At 47.9% G+C, this 20,154-nt stretch overlaps 1 protein-coding gene across 1 annotated transcript in view; it reads left to right on the top strand.

Annotated features, from left to right (window-relative positions):
- Positions 1–4,300: 4,300 nt before the first annotated feature.
- The window catches only part of LOC141259291 (T-kininogen 1-like), a 162,887-nt gene continuing 147,033 nt past the window's right edge, over positions 4,301–20,154 (top strand). Inside the window, exon 1 of the mRNA XM_073675003.1 lies at positions 4,301–4,620. Coding sequence (XP_073531104.1) covers positions 4,435–4,620 — 186 coding nt within the window. The 5' untranslated portion in view covers positions 4,301–4,434. The remainder of the gene's footprint in view (positions 4,621–20,154) is intronic.

Genomic DNA, 20,154 nt, shown 5'->3' with positions numbered 1-20,154 from the left:
GCAGAGTTGTGTTTGAGGATGCAGTTGTTGACGTGCTTCCAGTACTACGTCTCTGTCCAGGAAGGCGCAACCTGACCTCGTCGTCACTAGCATCTTCCTCCACCTCCTCTGCTGACCTCATCTCTTGGCTGACTGTGGGTTGACAGTAAGTGGGATCTCCAACCTCATCATCATCACCCTGTGCGTTATCACACCCGTCGTCCTCAGAGCCAACCTGTTCCTGCCCTGACAAAAAACTAAAGTTGTCGCTCCAATCAGGTATTTGAGTCTTATCATCGTCTTCCTCATTGTCTCCACCAACAGGAGTTACAGTTTGGGAATGAGGGTCTACATTATGGTCAGAACCTTCTGCGTCTGGTCCTGGATCCGACTCATAAAGATTCTGGGCATCAGTGCAGATCATTTCCTCGTCTGGATTCACAGAAGCGCTGGAGTCGACCTCTGATTCCCAGGCTATAGTATGAGTAAACAGCTCTGCAGACTCAACCATCTGTTCTACCTCATACTCAGACGGGCAGCTGGAGATTTGGGAGCTGTGAGGAAGCAAGTGCGATTGGGGTGACACCTTGAGGACTGGAGTATTTGTGATGTTGAAGTTGATGTGGAGGAGAGCCCACTTAAAGGAGCACTTGATATCCGTTGAAGCACCTGCTGTTTTTGTGCCTCATCTGGAATTTGTAGCGATTGGCGTGGCCGTAAGAAAGGGATCTTATCACATTGTCCGCTAAAAGAAGTAGACATTTTAGTTTGGCTGGAAGATGGTCTTTCTTCTGCAGATGTTACTGTTGCTTTAACACCTACCCCACGGACACAACCTTTTTTCCCCTTCCCAACACGCCTATTCCCCTTTCCACCAGCAGCAGGCCTTTTTCCACTCATTTTGGTGGTTAACTAATTCACAACTCTGGAGTTGTTTGCACAAAAAAACAATGGATGGGAACCGAGCAGAGCTGAGTGGCCAAACTGTGGTATTAGGCCAAAACTATTGGCTGGGTTAGATGCAGAAAAAAATTATATTCAATTTGCAACCTGATGGAGGTCTGTATAGATGGATTAATAGAACAAGTCCCACACACAGCTAGAAGCCCAATATTTTTTCAGAGGTAGATGCAGAAAAAAATATATTCAGTTTGCAACCTGATGGAGGTCTGTATAGATGGATTAATAGAACAAGTCCCACACACAGCTAGAAGCCCAATATTTTTTCAGAGGTAGATGCAGAAAAAAATATATTCAGTTTGCAACCTGATGGAGGTCTGTATAGATGGATTAATAGAACAAGTCCCACACACAGCTAGAAGCCCAATATTTTTTCAGAGGTAGATGCAGAAAAAAAATATATTCAGTTTGCAACCTGATGGAGGTCTGTATAGATGGATTAATAGAACAAGTCCCACACACAGCTAGAAGCCCAATATTTTTTCAGAGCTAGATGCAGAAAAAAATATATTCAGTTTGCAACCTGATGGAGGTCTGTATAGATGGATTAATAGAACAAGTCCCACACACAGCTAGAAGCCCAATATTTTTTCAGAGGTAGATGCAGAAAAAAATATATTCAGTTTGCAACCTGATGGAGGTCTGTATAGATGGATTAATAGAACAAGTCCCACACACAGCTAGAAGCCCAATATTTTTTCAGAGCTAGATGCAGAAAAAAATTATATTCAATTTGCAACCTGATGGAGGTCAGTATAGATGGACTAATAGAATGATGCTATGCCCAAAAGATTTTACTTCACTAGGTGCAGTAAAAAAATTGGTATTCTATACACAGGTGGTGTAGCTTGCAACACAGATAGGCTACTCCACTGACTAACACACTCTGCAATAGGCCAAAAAGGATTAGCTTTGCTAGATTCAGCCAAATGCTGTGAAAAAAACTTGCACAGCACTGGCACAGACCTGCCTGGCAAAAACTGATAGGAACTGATGTAACCTAGTCCTGAAAAGGACTCCAATTACAATTAGTCTTTACTCCCACAATCTATCTATTTAAGAGCACAGACCTGCCTGATAAAAGTCGTAGGAAATGCTGTAACCTAGTCCTTAAAAGGACTGCAATCACAACTATTCCCTACTCCCAAGCTATCTGTAGATTTGTGCGAAAATTGGCTTGAAATTAACAAGGTATAGCGCACACAGCAACAGCGGTGCCGTCTAACACGCAGCTGCAGCAGTGAGAAAATGGTGGCGACGGGGAAAATGGCTTGGTCTTATAGGGCAAGGACATGTGACATACACTGCCAATGACACATGCCCTTGCTTGTGTGAAAAAAAGCACTTCGCTCCGTGTGTGCGCTGCTGATAGGCTGACAGATTGCACCTCCCCACTGCAAATGCGGGAAAGAGAAAAAAAAATGGAGATCTTCATTGTTCCTGCAGAGATCCATCCCCTGCCCCTCCCCCCGCCCCGCTGTACACTCAAACTGCGTATTAACATTAATTTTCATCATTACTGAGAAAAAATCCAGTTATGATTTTGGTGCACGAACAGTTATCGAACATAACCTCGAACAGCCGAATTTTTCTCAAATTGTTCGTGTTCGCCGAACGGCTCGAACACCGCCCAAAACAGCTCGAATTTGAGATTGGCGAACAGTTCGAGTAGAACAACGCTCATCTCTAGTAACTGTATTGGAATGCTCGATGTTGATACATTTAAAAGTAATGATGGAAAAGGAAGTCGTTAGCGGGTGTGATGACATCGTGGCCGCTGTGGCGAGCAGTGCAGAGCTTCAGAACACATGCTACCGGATCAGCGGGGGAACAAGGAGAAGCGAAAATTTAATTTTTTTCTATCAATGAGTACATTGTGGAGGCCCATTATACTATATGAAGGGTTATGTGGGGGTCATTGTAATATTTTGAGGGATATGTTGGGGCCATCATAATATTTGGAAGGCTATGTGGGGGCCATTATACTGTTTGGAAGGTTATGTGGGGGCTATTATACTATATGGATGACTATGTAGGAGTCATTATACAATATGGAGAGTTATGTGTGGGGTCATTATACTGTTTGCAGGACTATGTGGGGGGCATTATACTGTTTTCAGGGCTATGTGTGAGGCCATTATACTGTTTGGAGGGCTATGTGGGGCCATTATACTGTTAGCATGGTTATGTGGGGTCTATTATACAGTTTTCAGGGCTATGTGGGCGACCATTATACTGTTTGAAGGGCTATGTGGTAGGCCATTATACTGCTTAGAGGGCTATGAGGGGGCCATTATACTATATGAAGGGCTATGTGGGGGCCATTATACTATATGGAGGGCTATGTGTGAGGCGTTATACTATATGGAGAGTTATGTGGGGGGCCATTGTACTGTTTGCACAACTATGTGGGTGGCCATTATATTGTTTGCTGGGTATGTGAAGGGCCACTATACTGTTTTCAAGGCTATGTGTGAGGCCATTATGCTGTTTGGAGAGCTATGTGACAACCACTATACTATTTGCAGGGCTCTGTAGGGAGCCATTATACTGTTTACAGGGCTATATGGGGGCCATTATATTTTTGGAGGGCTATATGGCGAGCCTTTAAACTGTTGGAGGACCATTGGGGACCATTATACAGTATGGAAGGTTGTATTGGGGTCATCATACTGTTTGGAGGTTTGTGTTGGGGCCATCATACTGTGTGGAAGGGGGGGGGGACTATACTTTATGGAGGGCTGTGTAGGGCCAACATATTGTGTGGAGAGCTGTGTTGGGGTCACAGTTGGGGCATCATGCTGTGTTGGGGTCACCATACTTTGCGGGGATGGTACATTATAGTCATCATACTGTGCGTGTGGAAGCCACTGTGGAGGAATTCACCATGGGAGTATCATACTGTGTCTGGTGGGCACTTTTGTTTGTATGGGGGCAATGAAAGGTAATTTAGGGCCTTCAATAGGAGGAAAATGACTTTGTAAGGGCTGCAAAGTTGTGAGATATATTCACCTGTGACCCCGACAATTTTTTTTAGGGGATGGGGGAGGGGCGGCCCAATTAGGACTTCTGCTTTTATGTCCCATGATTTCTATGTACACACCTGGACAGACCCCTCTATGAACATGAATATATCACCTATCCTTAAAACAGGCGATAACTTTCATTATTGCATATAAACCAATAATTTTGCAAATAGAAAGACAAATGCATTTTTGTTTCAACTTTTTGTTACATCCAAAAACACCTTGTGAACAAATTCAAACCTTCAAGTTACACAGACATCAAGGACAGGTCTGTTGGTGCAAAGGTTGAAAACTATTTACAAAGTGTTAGTTGGGCAATATTTATAATCAAAGTTTAGTGCCCTTTTTTCTGGAAAGGCAGATTTTTTGTGGGCTATTTTTGAGTTCATCACTATTGCCTGGACTTCACATTAACACAATCATTTCATTATTACCTACTAATCACAAGTCAGGGGAATCAGTGGAAACAATGTGGTTCCTGTCCATTCTAGTACTTTTCTTTCATTGTCCTCTCGGTTCTGCCACCGTTATTGATGCCGACTGTAATGACCAGAATGTTTTCAGTGCAGTAGATGTGGCTCTCAGATGTTTCAATGATGCAAAAGAGGCTGGGAATCAATTGATTTTATACAGAACTACCGACGCCAAAATAAAGGTTGGTAAATAAACATAGTTAACATTTCTGTTTTAATAACAAATGTTGATGTTCTAGCATTTAGTAGCTATATTAATGTTAGTCAATATTTGCAGTGATAAAGAAACGTTATTTATGTATGTTTGTTATTGTACCATTACTGACTGCTAGAAGTCATGTCTGATGGTGAAAATTATTATTATTACTATCTGCTATAAGGATATTCATGCTTTTTGTTATTGTATTCATTCATCTTGTAGCTGGTGTCTTATAAAATGAGTAATATTTCCATGCAATTAGTTCTTATATCATACAAAGTCATTACTATACTTTTCATCTTTGCTGGGACAATTTCGAAGTTCAGTTTTATATTTCCCTAGTTAACCCCTTCACTATCTTTGACGTACATGTAAGTCAAAGGTAGTATCCCTGCCTTTGATGTGGGCTCGCACGCCAACCCATCCTTCCCTGCACTTGATGGCTGATTTAATCAGCCATCAAGTACCTTTAACAGCCACGAGTGGAGCAGATCTCCACCTGCGGCAGTTAACCAGTTAAATCCCACTGTCAATCACTGACAACGGGATTAAGCATGCGTCACCCAGAAGCGCGTCACAAATCCCGCCCATCGGAGCCCCTATCACGTGATTGCGGGGCGCCTATGGGTTGTTATGACAATTGGTGGTTTGCAGAAGACCCCTGAGCCTGTCATTACGATACTGCTGTGAACGCCGGTTTGTGGCCAGCGTTCATAGGAGATCATAATTTCTGCTATACATAGTAGTGCTGAAACCTTGCTATGTATAGCACAGGCAATTGAGTCTCCTAAGGGGACTAGAAGTAAATAACTTTATTACTTTAAATTTAAAAAAAATGTTTAAAAATATGAAAAAAAATAAAAAAAACACAAAAGTTCAAGTCACCCCCCCCCATTTGCCCCATTGAAAATTAAAAAAATAAACAAAACACATATAGTGACTTACACCCACCAGAATTCTGTAATTACTTTGATGAATCGAGGCCAAACTGTATATATTAGAAAACTGATCTCTCACACCTGAGGAGGATGGAGCACTTACTTGCACACAAGCCTTATCAGGTCGAAGAGATATATTGTAGTAATGTATCAAATTTGTTTTGTGAAATCTGGTGAATGATTTGCTCATTTGAAGGCCTTTCATACTTCTGGTCACTTTCCAAAGCCTTGTACACGCAGTAGATTACCGAGCCACAGGAACTGTGTGTGCCGCCTCATAGTGCTCTATGGGGCAACTTATGTTGGAGATATTTTGTTTCAGAAGTTTTGCTCCATAATAAAGCATCTAGCGAAACATGGTGTGATGTTTCATGGAACATAACAGAAAAAACCCATGTAACCTCTTTTTAAAATTATATATACAGTACAGACCCGTAAAAGGATATGGGTGTCCTATTATGTGCATGTATGGAGATGGACATACTGCCAACATTCCCTCTTGAAGACACATGTATTGTTGAAGTGAATTCTAATGTATAATATGTATTATGACATGTATTATTGGTGATGGTGTTGTGTTCCGCCTGACAGTAGAGAGAGTTAAGGTTAATATTTGGGACTGGCCCAGAGTTGGAAGGGCTAAGGTGAAGAGTCAGAGACAGTTTGCTGTCAAGAAGTTCAATAGTGCTCAGCGTGCCACAGAAGCAGACCTAACTTCTGACTATTCACCAGAACCTTGTGACTAGGTGTACCTGACGTGAGTGGAGACCGAGGGAGGGGATAGTGTGATCCTGAATAAAGAGGAAGAAAAACCGACAGAAGGATGGAGTGGTTAACCAGAGACTGGTCCTGGGACAGGACACCTAGCAGTATGACCCCTAGTTTATAACTCTGAGAAGTAACGGGCCAGGATAGAACAGGGAACGTGAGACGAGAGAGTGCCCCGGGCAGCAGTTCCAAGGCGTCAGAAACCGAGAAGCTAAGTACCCGCCACAGTGTCAGAACTAGTTCCTTTAAGAGGATAGAGGAAGCGGAATCGCGGGTTCAGAATAGGACTCTCACTTACTGGACTATGGTACTGTGCTGGATTGTGGTGAAGGCAAGTGAACTAGTGGAGACAGAAACCAAGTGAATTTAGAGAAAGGAACTGAGACTGTGTGTGAAAATGTTCCATATTGTGATGGAAATATTAATTAAGCTGTGTACCCACTTTTTTTGTATGCAATCCCAAGTTATCCATCAGTAAAAGTCATCAGTAACATGCGGCCTTCAAGGGCATAGCGCCCCTATAGACGAAATCCACACACCCAGTCAGGAACCCACTTTCATGTAACGTGCCGGGGCATAAGAGACAAGTACTTCAAGCACGGCTACCGCCCCGCGGCATGCTACATGGCCATAGGGATTTTACCACAATAAACCTTAATGACTCACTCACGTATGCCATTAAAGTCTGAGAATTGGGCAGTTAGTGGGGTGGTCTGAAGTCAAACTAATTTTCATTCTAATTCCCTATCTATTTAATGCCATAATCTAAACTATTTTCTAATATACTTGCATTAAACGTTCCCTATCCTTCCCTAACTACACTATCTAACATCTTTTTTATTTTTTCCCTACTGCCTTTTTGATGACGCTTCATTTGAGAATCCCAGTGTATGCTGGGATACTCAAAGCGTCATCAGGGGAAGAGGCTCTGGTCACTGCCTCAGCCTCTGCCACCTCCCTGAAAAGAAGAGTCATCAATGACGCTTGTTTCAGGGGCTGGGCTAGTCCCTGCACGTAGTGCACTGTGCAATGTGCACAATGACAATGTGCTCTCTGTTGCTGGCTCAGATCAGCAGTAACGAGCTGGCAACATTGCAGTGTCAGAATACTTGCTGTGCAGAGACCAGTGATGTCACTTGCGGGGGCACCGCTGGTGTCGGCACGCCGGGTATTCTGACACTACTTTATTGGCAGCTCATTACTACTGATCTGAACCGGCAACAGAGAGTGCTCTGTCCTTGTGTACATCATCCAGTGCACATCGTGCAGGGGCTAGCCCAGCCCCCTGAAATGAGCGTCACTGATGACACTTCATTTCAGGGAGGGGACAGGGACTGCGGCAGTGACCGCAGCCTCTGCCCTCTGATGGTGCTTCATTTGAGTATCCTAGCATGCACAGGGATTCTCAAACGAAGCATCATCCAAAAGAAAGTAGGTAAAAAAATAGAAAGGATGTTAAATAATGTAGTTAGGGAAGGTTAGGGAATTTTTAATGCAAGTATAATAGAAATTCGTTTAGATTAGATTATGGCACTAAATAGATAGGGATTTAGAATGAAAATTACTTTGCCTTCAGACCACCACTTTAAGGGCTTGCTCACACTGCCATAACATTCGGCCCTATGTTATACTATAGGGCAGCTCAGATCTGTGATTATTTTCTCATGCCTATTCGTCATGAGATAACAATCGCAGCATGCTGCGAGTACATCCGAGGATCGGATAGCACGCATCCATACAAGTCTATAGGTGCGTACGAAACATCGGACTGCATTCGGTTGTCATCCAAGTGCAGTCCGAGTACCGTGGACGCCGGCAATGGAGGAGATGGACCACTCATGCAAGAGAATCGGAGCACAGTGCACTGACAGTCGGATCAAACTTTGGCAGAGTTTGAGCTGAGTGTCATTTGTATAATCAGCCCGATTCTCTCGCATGAGAGAATCGATGGCTGTGTGAGCGAGCCCTAATGATGAATTTCCTCATCTACAGTTATAAGAAAAACTAACTGCACCCTCTTTGAATCCTATGGTTTTATGTATCAGGCGTGGACTTAAAAAAAAAAAATCTGGTCCTCAGAAAGCCTTAAAATAAGATAGATACAACGTCAGATGAAAAACATACAACGTCAGATGAAAAACACACAACAAATTACACCATGCCATTATTTATTTAGTCTTCTTTACAACATCGCTTAAGGTCATTGAGGTTTGTGGACATACATGTATGCACAGCTCTCTTAGGCTATGTTCACACCTTGCTTTTTTGCTGCTTTTTTCTGCAGCCAATACCCGTTCTGCAGACAAAAAGCAGGTATTGCTGACTTTTTTTGCTACCTCTCTTGCTGCATTTTTACTGTGCTTTTTTGCTGCATTTTTCAGGACCCCACAGTTCATCTTTGCTTCCGCCATGCAAGCATGAACAATACTAAATGCTAGGCAACCAATGCAGGATGTACAGTACAGACCAAAAGTTTGGACACACCTTCTCATTTATAGATTTTTCTGTATTTTCATGTCTATGAAAATTGTAAATTCACACTGAAGGCATCAAAACTATGAATTAACACATGTGGAATTATATACTTAACAAAAAAGTGTGAAACAACTGAAAATATGTCTTATATTCTAGGTTCTTCAAAGTAGCCACCTTTTGCTTTGATGACTGCTGTGCACACTCTTGGCATTCTCTTGATGAGCTTCAAGAGGTAGTCACCGGAATTGGTCTTCCAACAATCTTGAAGGAGTTCCCAGAAATGCTTAGCACTTGTTGGCCCTTTTGCCTTCACTCTGCGGTCCAGCTCACCCCAAACCATCTCGATTGGGTTCAGGTCTGGTGACTGTGGAGGCCAGGTCATCTGGCGTAGCACCCCATCACTCTCCTTCTTGGTCAAATAGCCCTTACACAGCCTGGAGGTGTGTTTGGGGTCATTGTCCTGTTGAAAAATAAATGATGTTCCAACTAAACGCAAACCGGATGGAATAGCATGCCGCTGCAAGATGCTGTGGTAGCCATGCTGGTTCAGTATGCCTTCAATTTTGAATAAATCCCCAACAGTGTCACCAGCAAAGCACCCCCACACCATCACACCTCCTCCTCCATGCTTCACAGTGGGTACCAGGCATCTAGAGTCCATCCATTCACCTTTTCTGCGTCGCACAAAGACACGGTGGTTGGAACCAAAGATCTCAAATTTGGACTCATCAGACCGAAACATTGATTTCCACTGCTCTAATGTCCATTCCTTGTGTTCTTTAGCCAAAACAAGTCTCTTCTGCTTGTTGCCTGTCCTTAGCAGTGGTTTCCTAGCAGCTATTTTATCATGAAGGCCTGCTGCACAAAGTCTCCTCTTAACAGTTGTTGTAGAGATATGTCTGCTGCCAGAACTCTGTGTGGCATTGACCTGGTCTCTAATCTGAGCTGCTGCTAACCTGCGATTTCTGAGACTGGTGACTTGGATAAACTTATCTTCAGAAGCAGAGGTGACTCTTGGTCTTCCTTTCCTGGGGCGGTCCTCATGTGAGCCAGTTTCTTTGTAGCGCTTGATGGTTTTTGCAACTGCACTTGGGGACACTTTCAAAGTTTTCCCAATTTTTCGCACTGACTGACCTTCATTTCTTAAAGTAATGATGGCCACTCGTTTTTCTTTACTTAGCTGCTTTTTTCTTGCCATAATACAAATTCTAACAGTCTATTCAGTAGGACTATCAGCTGTGTATCCACCTGACTTCTGCACAACACAACTGATGGTCCCAACCCCATTTATAAGGCAAGAAATCCCACTTATTAAACCTGACAGGGCACACCTGTGAAGTGAAAACCATTTCCGGTGACTACCTCTTGAAGCTGATCAAGAGAATGCCAAGAGTGTGCAAAACAGTCATCAAAGCAAAAGGTGGCTACTTTGAAGAACCTAGAATATACGACATATTTTCAGTTGTCTCACACTTTTTTGCTGAGTATATAATTCCACATGTGTTAATTTATAGTTTTGATGCCTTCAGTGTGAATGTACAATTTTCATAGTCATGAAAATACAGAAAAATCTTTAAATGACAAAGTGTGTCCAAACTTTTGGTCTGTACTGTATGTGAAACCATAAAATATTTCTGGAGAAAAAAGGGCAAATTATTTAGTGGAAAAAGTTTTTCATGTTTAAAAAATTAGTTTTTTCTGAACAAAAAAGGTCATTTGAGTTCATGAATAAAATACACAATTGCAAATGTAAAAACAGTGGGGGGGAGTTGAATTGGTCAGGCATTGATTACCTAACACATTGGTAGGGCATTGAGTTGGTCAGGCTTTCTTTACCTTAATACATAGCACTAATTTAATTAAACTGTACTAATACTAACATCCATGCTCATGTGAGGATACCAAGGCATTATGGTTTAAACTTGGGAAAATCACAAAAATAAATGTGTTTTACAACCTGCCCTTTCTGCTTTTTTTTTCACTAAAAAAGCTACAAAAACTGATTGCAACAATTTTGCTGCTTTGATGGCACTTACTCATTATTTTCTATGGGTGAAAAAACGCAATAAAAACGAATTGACATGCTGCAGTTTTCAAAAACACAACAGTTTTCCAATTCAGTCAGAAAAAAACAGATCATGAGCTGTTTGCTTGTACTATAAAAATCAGCTTTTAATTTGCATAAAAAACACACAAAAAAAAAGCAACATGTGAATACAGCCAAATTAAGTTACTTGCGCTTTATTTGTTTTGTTTTTTGAGTGCATTTTTTGCACTCTTTGTGGTTATTCCTGTTTTAAATAAACCTGCTTTGTTTTTGATACTCCCTGTATTTGGCTAGGATAAAACTTTATTGATACAGTCATTTGTGCATTACATGCATATGCATTTTTTACCTGCAAAGTTTCCACCTTTCGTGCTTGGAAAGTCCACACATTTGAGAAAAATCTGCATATAAAGTGTACCTGTGAATTTCAAAAATGCCATGCAGGTCATTTAGATAGCATAAAAAAGCACAGCGGGAATGCGATTTTTATAAATCCCATCTAATTTGCTTGAACTGTAAGATGCCGCGTTGTTTGCACACAAAACTATGCACCGTCAAAAACTCATTATAGAAACTTAACCTTAAGGTCCCACCACAGCATTTCTCTTGGGTTGAGGTATGGACTCTGACAGGGCCATTGCAACACCTTGATTGTTTCCTTCAGCCATTCTAATGTAGATTTGCAGGTGTGCTTAGGATCGTATTCTTGTTGCATGACTCAGTTTTGGAGAAGAATATTTTTGAATACATGAATACATACACATTTGATTCTAGAATTTTGCTATCGACAGGAGTTCATGCAAGGTGCCCAGGTCCTGTGGCTGCAAAACAAGACCAAATCATCATCTATACACAACTGTGCTTGAAAGTTGGTATAAAGTGTTTGTGTTGAGATATGCTGTGTTTGATTTTTGCCAAACATCAAATATCTCTTTGGCCTCATTCTCCAGAAGGACATTATTCCAGAAATCTTGTGGTTTGTTCAAATGCAACTAAGCAAACTTCAGCTTTGCTGCCATGTTCTTTTTAGAAAGAAGAGGCTTTCTCCCAGCAACCGTCCAAAACAAGCCATTACTGTTCGGTCTTTTTCTAATTGTACTGTCATGAACTTGAAATTTTAATATACTAACTGAGGCCTATAAAGTCTGATCTGCAGATCTTGAGTTTCGGCTATTTCTCTGATCATTGCATGGTCTCACCTGTGGGTGAATTTGCTCGGATGTCCACTTTGGGAAGACTGTCAATTGCCTTTAATGTTTTCCACTTGTGAAAATTCTTTCTCATTTTAGGATGATTGACTCCAAATTGTTTGGAAATGGCCTTATAACTATTCCCAGATCAATGGGCAGCAAAAATTGTTTCTCTACGGTTATTGCTCATGTGTTTTCCTTTTTTGCAATGTGTTAATGTGACACCCCAGGGGTCTGGTTGCCACAGTGATAGAGATATTACGTCTGAGAGCAGGTGGGAGGTCTCTTGGTCAGGGATCCTATGCATGCCACTGACGCGCCCCCTGGGCCAGTGTTGTTTGGGGGATACCCGGAGCCGGATCAGATGGGGGTTGTAGTCTCCGAGTGGCGGTGACCCGGTCCGTGCCCAGGGTGTCAAGCTCCGTGTGTGGCAGTCTTTACAGATGTTGTTAGTGTTCTTAGTGTCGACTACGCCACCCGTTGATTTGCGGTCAAAAGGCCGCCGCTGCAGCAGGGTCCGCTAAGGCTGGTGGTAAGTGTGCAGCAGTGATAGTATAACCCCCAACGGGAGGGGTATAGCCTCAGGGGGTCAGGTGTAGAGGATGGTGGTAGTGGTGGTGCAGTGTGGATGGTAAGAAGACTCAGAGTCGGGCTGTGCAGTTCAGGGTTTTTACTTACTGCTGTTCTGATGGTCACTCTGGCCTTGAGTGACCGCCCGAGCCGTGCTGCGTCCACCAGGTCCTGGACTCGGCCAACCCCCAAGCAATTCTGGAGCGTGGTCCTGAGCTCCCTTTCTGACTGTCCTCTCTACTGGCCTTTCTCACCAGGGGTCCACTTGTGTCCGGCTCCCTCGGGCCTCTTGGTGGGTGCACCTCCTCTGGGTTCCCTGACCCTATGCTTGGTGTGCCTTCTTAGTGGACTTGGTGAGGGGCTGCTCCACATGTAATGTCGCAGCCTCCGGTTCTTAGCTGAGGGTTGTTTCTCTCCTCCACTAATTTGGGATCCGGTTCCCTTGCGTGCCAACCCTTCACCCTTCTGGTCTAATTCTGGGTTCTTGGGGTTCCTTCTTCTCCCCCTCTGGGTCCTTCTCTTCTCCTCTCTCTCTTCTCTCTGCAGGCGCTCCTGGACCTCTCTCAGGACTCACTAACCCTCTACAGAAGACTGACCCTGATCTAAGATGGTTCCCACCTTATATACTCCCTCTATGTGTGAGCTCAGGTGACCAGCACCCAATGAGCTCCTAGCTTTACCCAGGCTGCTCCCCCTATCTGCCCCTACACTACTGGGATGTTCCACCCCCCTCCCACTCCAGCCAGGAACAGACACTGTCGTACCTGCACATATACCTAGTGGGAGTACCATCGGTCTGTCCCTCGGAAATGGGATGTATGTAGTGTATGCAGCTAACTGAGCTCAGTTCCACACTCCATCCTTACCCGGGAGTGGAATACCACACCTCTGGGTTGAGGTGCAATACCCCTGTAGCAGCCGAATCCTCAGGGTGCTACATTCCCCCCTGGTAAATCACAGCACGTCCTCGGGCTGTAAGAAAACAAAACATCCACAAACATACAAATTTTTTTTCAAAAACATAAACATATAAAACATTATATATATCATTAGCAGCAATAAACTCATCATATAAAAACTTTTCATATTAAACATTCTTGTTCCTCCGGCCACGGTGCAACTTGTGACCGGGTAAAGTGCGACTGTCTCTGGTAGAAAAACACGGCTTTCCTATAAAACCAGTAGGGGGCGCCTTAAAAAGCGCAACTATATACAAGAAGGGGAAGGTATGGCCGCTCTCAGTCCTCGGCCAATGGGGAAGAGGAATGGCTGTTCACAGTCCTCAGCCTGTTGGGGGATAGGGACACACGGGTACAGTTCACTGGTCCCAACGGGGACTATATTTTAAACTATTAACTGTTCTTGTACCCTGATGGGTAACTATTTTACAGTTTCACGATACCGTACTCTAATGACGGCATCCTCCTGCTCCTTCTTTGTCTTCAGACCCGTCCGGGTCCTCTTGCTCCTCCTCACACCGCAGCTCCTCCTCCGTCAGGCGATGCACATGGAGGGCGTAGGGTCCTTTGGCACACTTGTGCCGGGTGAATGTGACCTCGTCCCCTACATATAGGTCACGTCCTCTGTGTCCCTCCGGCAGATGACTTTCAACGTCTCTGCGGGTAGCAAAGACGTCGCCGGGGGTCTGATGATCCCTGATGAAACCCCAACCGTGCTGCAGTTGGAATTTAATCACAGTCCCGGTGGCACGGGGACAATGAGCTGCACGGGGGTTCCTCCGGGTCCGGCTCTTCTGTTCAGCGCTCTGTATTTGCAGCCGCTGCTCACGGACCCGCCTCTCTCTCCTTTCCGTCAAAGACCTCCAGCTGCTGCCGGCAGCACTCTGCACGCTCAGCTGCGGCCGCCCGTGTTTCTTGGGTGAACCCCATGAGGTCTCCTCCAGTGGGGTCCCACTCAAACTGCGCCTCCTCCAACGAGAGCGGGGCCATCTTGACAGGCGCCGGAGGCGGTATCAGGGGCTCATCCAGGGGCCTTTCTTTCCGGAGTCGGGGATGGTGGTACTCCGGTGGCCACACAAAGGGCTGCCCATCCGGGCAAGTGTGCTGGGCAAACAAGTCTTCACCCAGGTGTGGCGCTGTGGATGTTGAGGGCGCGGAGGTGGTAGCGGCGCCCAGGTTTACCAGGCCTTGCGACCAGGCTTGGGGCACCCTGAAGGTGAAGGGCACCGTGAAGACGGCGGCGCCCGGGTGTTCCTGGCCTTGCGACCAGGCCGGTGGCTCGGCAGAGGTAGAGGGCGCTGTTGGTACTGCGGCGCCCGGGGGCACTCGGCCTTGCGACCAGGCCGGTGGCGTCTCCTGCTTGGCCGCGCTCTGGATCGAGGCGCGTGACGTAGCAGGGGGCGTGGCCGCGGCTCCGGCCGCTTGAGGCCTAGCTTGGAGCGATGACGCAGCGGTTACGGGAACGGTGAGTGGGGCTTCGGGCTCTGCGACGGGGAGCTGGGGCAGGTTTACGGCTTCTGGGCACGGGATGCTGTCGTCCCCATTACCTGCCTTCATCTCTTCGGCTCCCTCCGCGGCGTCGTCTCCGGCCGTCGTCCCTCCTTCGCCGTCCTCAGAGGTGGATTTGCTCCTCGCTGCGGGTGGCATGCTTCGCTGGCGGGCTCCAGCCTGCTGGGCCATCTCTCGAGTCCACTCCGCCAGTGTTTCTTGCTGCACCCGGGCCATCCTTCGTGCTAGGCCCTCCAACGCGGTCTGTGCACGCTCCCGATCTCCGGGGAGCTGCGCCAGGATCTCCAGCAGGCCTTCTGGAGTTGTCGCTTGTAGCAGGCTCCTGACCACAGGGTCGGTGCTGCCTGTCTCTCCCTCCATCTCCGGGTACGCTCTCTCTGGACTCCTCTCCAGACTCCTTGTCTCCGGGTACGCTCCCTCTGGACTCCTCCAGGCTGCACCCATCTTCGCGCTTTTGTTCTGTCTACGCCCATCCTGAGGGCGGTCCTGGGGCAACTTTGTGATTGTCAGTTCCAGGGGCAGTTCTCTCACGCTGATGGACATATCAATCATCACAGTCTCTGCTGGTGGGGGCGGTTTCCACTTTTGGCGCCATTTTCTGTCCTGGCCCACGATGGGAGGTGTCCTCTTGCCATCCTTTGGCACGCCCATAATGGCGTCCGCTCTGCCAAGGCGGGAAATCTTTTCTGATGGCGGGAATCACTTCCCAGTGGCGGGAAACTCTGTGGATAGCGGGAAAAGACTGCAGATGACGGGCAAATGGCGGGAACTGATCCAAGATGGCGTCCAATGGCGGGGACCCTCTGGAATTGGCGGGAGACTTCTTTTTACGGTAAAAATGAACTTTTCTTCAGGCACGCAGTACCCGGTTGTCGCGGGCACGTTATCCTGCCGACTACGCCAAAGTTGACGCGCCCCCTGGGCCAGTGTTGTTTGGGGGATACCCGGAGCCGGATCAGATGGGGGTTGTAGTCTCCGAGTGGCGGTGACCCGGTCCGTGCCCAGGGTGTCAAGCTCCGTGTGTGGCAGTCTTTACAGATGTTGTTAGTGTTCTTAGTGTCGACTACGCCACCCGTTGATTTGCGGTCAAAAGGCCGCCGCTGCAGCAGGGTCCGCTGAGGCTGGTGGTAAGTGTGCAGCAGTGATAGTATAACCCCCAACGGGAGGGGTATAGCCTCAGGGGGTCAGGTGTAGAGGATGGTGGTAGTGGTGGTGCAGTGTGGATGGTAAGAAGACTCAGAGTCGGGCTGTGCAGTTCAGGGTTTTTACTTACTGCTGTTCTGTTGGTCACTCTGGCCTTGAGTGACCGCCCGAGCCGTGCTGCGTCCACCAGGTCCTGGACTCGGCCAACCCCCAAGCAATTCTGGAGCGTGGTCCTGAGCTCCCTTTCTGACTGTCCTCTCTACTGGCCTTTCTCACCAGGGGTCCACTTGTGTCCGGCTCCCTCGGGCCTCTTGGTGGGTGCACCTCCTCTGGGTTCCCTGACCCTATGCTTGGTGTGCCTTCTTAGTGGACTTGGTGAGGGGCTGCTCCACATGTAATGTCGCAGCCTCCGGTTCTTAGCTGAGGGTTGTTTCTCTCCTCCACTAATTTGGGATCCGGTTCCCTTGCGTGCCAACCCTTCACCCTTCTGGTCTAATTCTGGGTTCTTGGGGTTCCTTCTTCTCCCCCTCTGGGTCCTTCTCTTCTCCTCTCTCTCTTCTCTCTGCAGGCGCTCCTGGACCTCTCTCAGGACTCACTAACCCTCTACAGAAGACTGACCCTGATCTAAGATGGTTCCCACCTTATATACTCCCTCTATGTGTGAGCTCAGGTGACCAGCACCCAATGAGCTCCTAGCTTTACCCAGGCTGCTCCCCCTATCTGCCCCTACACTACTGGGATGTTCCACCCCCCTCCCACTCCAGCCAGGAACAGACACTGTCGTACCTGCACATATACCTAGTGGGAGTACCATCGGTCTGTCCCTCGGAAATGGGATGTATGTAGTGTATGCAGCTAACTGAGCTCAGTTCCACACTCCATCCTTACCCGGGAGTGGAATACCACACCTCTGGGTTGAGGTGCAATACCCCTGTAGCAGCCGAATCCTCAGGGTGCTACACCACACCTCCTGCCCAGTCCTGGGAGGGGAAGAACTTCCCCTATATAAACCTAGGGCTGAGGCAGGGTTAGTGAGTAGAGAAGAGGTAGAGAAGAGAAGCAGCATAGGAAGAAACTACGGGAGCTCTGTAGGAGCAGTGCAACAAGGAGTCAGGGGCTGGCAGCTGCAGAGCTCGCCCTGACTGAGAAGATTTCTCACCGGACCCGGAGTCCGAGGCTGTGGGGACTAACTCCTATCCAGCAGCAGAAACCGACCGGCAGGGGATTGCAGGTCCTCTGGCCCAGAAACCCGAAGGCACGGTCACACGCGTGGGACCAGCACCGCCGTCGTGGAGCGGAAGCTACAAGAAGGCCCCGAGTCACCGGCCATACGGGTGAGCACCACATGGTACACTCAGGGACGTGGGCTACTTATACCCGCCTCTAGCAAGGTAGCCAGAAGAGTACAGTCAGTTTGGGAGGCCTACAACTCCGCCTGGCCAGGGGAGATCCTATCTGCTCAAGGACTGACCAGGCCCCAATCGCTAGCCAGTACTCCGGGAGGGTCTATCTTTGTCACCAGTAAAGACCCTGAACTACACCGTACCGTCTCCGAGTGGTTCCTGCTACCCCCATCGTCCACGTCGGCTGCCCTGAGGCCATACCCCTCCCGTTGGGGGTTATGCTATCACGCTGCACAATCCTACCACCGGCCTCAGCGGTCTGCCCTGCAGCAGCAGCTCCTTAGCTGTACTCAACGGGTGGCGTAGTCGTCCAACATCTACCGCTGATACAGCGCCACTTAGTCTGACTCCCTGGGCAAGGACCGGATCACCGCCACGAGACTACAACCCTCAAGAGATCCGGCTCCGGGTAAGCTCCCGCGTGTGCAACGCAGCGTGACACAGGCCCAGGGGCGCGTCAACTTTTGGCGTAGTCGGCAGGATTTCGTGCCCGCAACCACCGGGTACTGCGTGCCTGAAAAAGACTGTTCAAACTTACCTGTGGTGAAGATTCCCGCCATCCGGCGCCATCTCCCGCTTCCTTCCCGCCATCGGTGGAGTTTTCCCGCCATCCGGCGCCATCTTCAGCCTTCTTCCCGCCATACGTGGAGTTTTCCCGCCATTGGACGCCATCTTGAGGACGCCGCGCGGGAAGAAGAGGGGCGTGGACTCCGAAAGCGCGCGAGAACTGAAGCCCCGCCTCACGTCCGGACGTTGCGTAAGGTCCTGGAAGGAGCCCAGCAGACGCCGACGTCACAGGAGCACGACGGAAGGTCCTCAACCCTGACGATCCACTGCGGAGCCGCGGCCTACGGAAGAGGATCATCGCAAGGTAGGCCACGGTCCACTAGGGGGGAGAAGGATGTCGGATACGGAGGAGAGCTTCACCGCTTCAACCCCCGCCAGCGCCACCGCTGTGGCGGTCATGCCTTTCACCATGCCCTATATCCCGGGGGCAGCCTGGCTACCCCAGTACTCGGGGGAGTCACATACCCTGCATGACTTTAGAGAAAAGCTGGATAGCCTCTTCCAGGTGTACCCCCTCACAGAGGAGCAAAAAGTGAGCATCCTGGTGGCCCAATTAACCGGGGCAGCCCAAAGGGAGGTAAAGTCCTGGCCACCTGGGGGGAGGACTGTCGCAGGGATACTAACCCGGCTGAGGGACACCTTTGATACCCGCACCTCAGCCGAGATCAAGCTTAGATTCTACGGGTGCAAACAGCGGGCACATGAGAGTATAAGGGACTATGCCCTAAACCTACAAGAGGCCCTGAGAGCCATTAAGCAGACCGACCCTGACGGCGTGGGAGACGAGGACAGGCTGTTGACTGAACAATTTATAGAGGGTTTATATTGCAATGCCCACCGAACCCAGTTGCGGGCAATGGCCTTACAGGACCCTCATCTGGGATTTGCACAGTTCAAGGACAGAGCCATCCGGGTGCTTCGAGAACCGGCACCAGGTGGCGTTGTGACCCACAGACGCCCCACTACCACTTACCACCAGGAGGCGGCGCCCTTGTCGGCAGGGCCTGTGGGAGCTGATGTGCAGGCTTTGAACAATGACCCGGCTCCAGACCTGCACCATCAGGTCCAAGAGCTAGCTAAAAGCGTTGCTGCGCTAACCCGAACTGTGCAGTCTTTACAGGTTTCCACTCCAGGGAAGATCCAGCTGGCATCCGGACCGGAGGACATCCCGTGGCGTCGACCAAGGAGGACCCCACCGGCCAGAGGAAGACCCAGCGACCGATACAACGAGGACGGACAACCCATCTGCCGCCGCTGCAATCAACCCGGACATATGGCAAGGTACTGTCCTTTAAACTGGCACAACCTGGGGTAGAGGGCCAACCCCCAGGAAAAAGATCACCAGGCCCATCGAACTGGCGCGACAAATATGTGGGAGGACGTCCAGTCTTACCCGTGGTACTGGATGGCATTCCTATGAGTGCCCTGCTGGACACCGGGTCACAGGTCACCACCATCCCGTACGTGCTCTTCAAGCAGTACTGGAATGACTCGGATATCACCCGCTACCCTGACGACGACTTGAGTATCATCGCCAGCAATGGTCAGCCCGTGCCACAGATTGGATTTAAAGAGGTGACCATTAAAATCGGTAGAGTCGAATTGGCAGCACAGGGACTGATTATTGTAGACATTGACAAACACGAGAGTCACCCAAAGATAACTCTAGGAACTAATGTAATTGAAAATTGTCTTGCAGAGGTGATTTTCCTTTTACAGCAGGTTGCCAAGAACGCCAGCTCCGGCCAGCAGCGAGTGCTCCAGAAAGAGATCCGGGCACTGATGCGACGGCAACAGCTAGAACTCTCCGGTGGTGAGATTGGTAGCGTGCGAATGTGTGACCCTTTCCCTATTGCCATGCCCCCAAAAAGTGAAATGATGATTTGGTGCCGGGCAGCTATTGGTCTGAGAGGTAGAGATTACCAGGCAATGGTAGAACCAGTTTACT

Source organism: Phyllobates terribilis, unplaced genomic scaffold (assembly GCF_046119375.1).
Source record: "Phyllobates terribilis strain yellow unplaced genomic scaffold, ASM4611937v1 Scaffold_3__8_contigs__length_932513732, whole genome shotgun sequence".
NCBI lineage: Eukaryota > Metazoa > Chordata > Amphibia > Anura > Dendrobatidae > Phyllobates > Phyllobates terribilis.
This window is presented reverse-complemented; position numbering and strand designations above follow the sequence as displayed.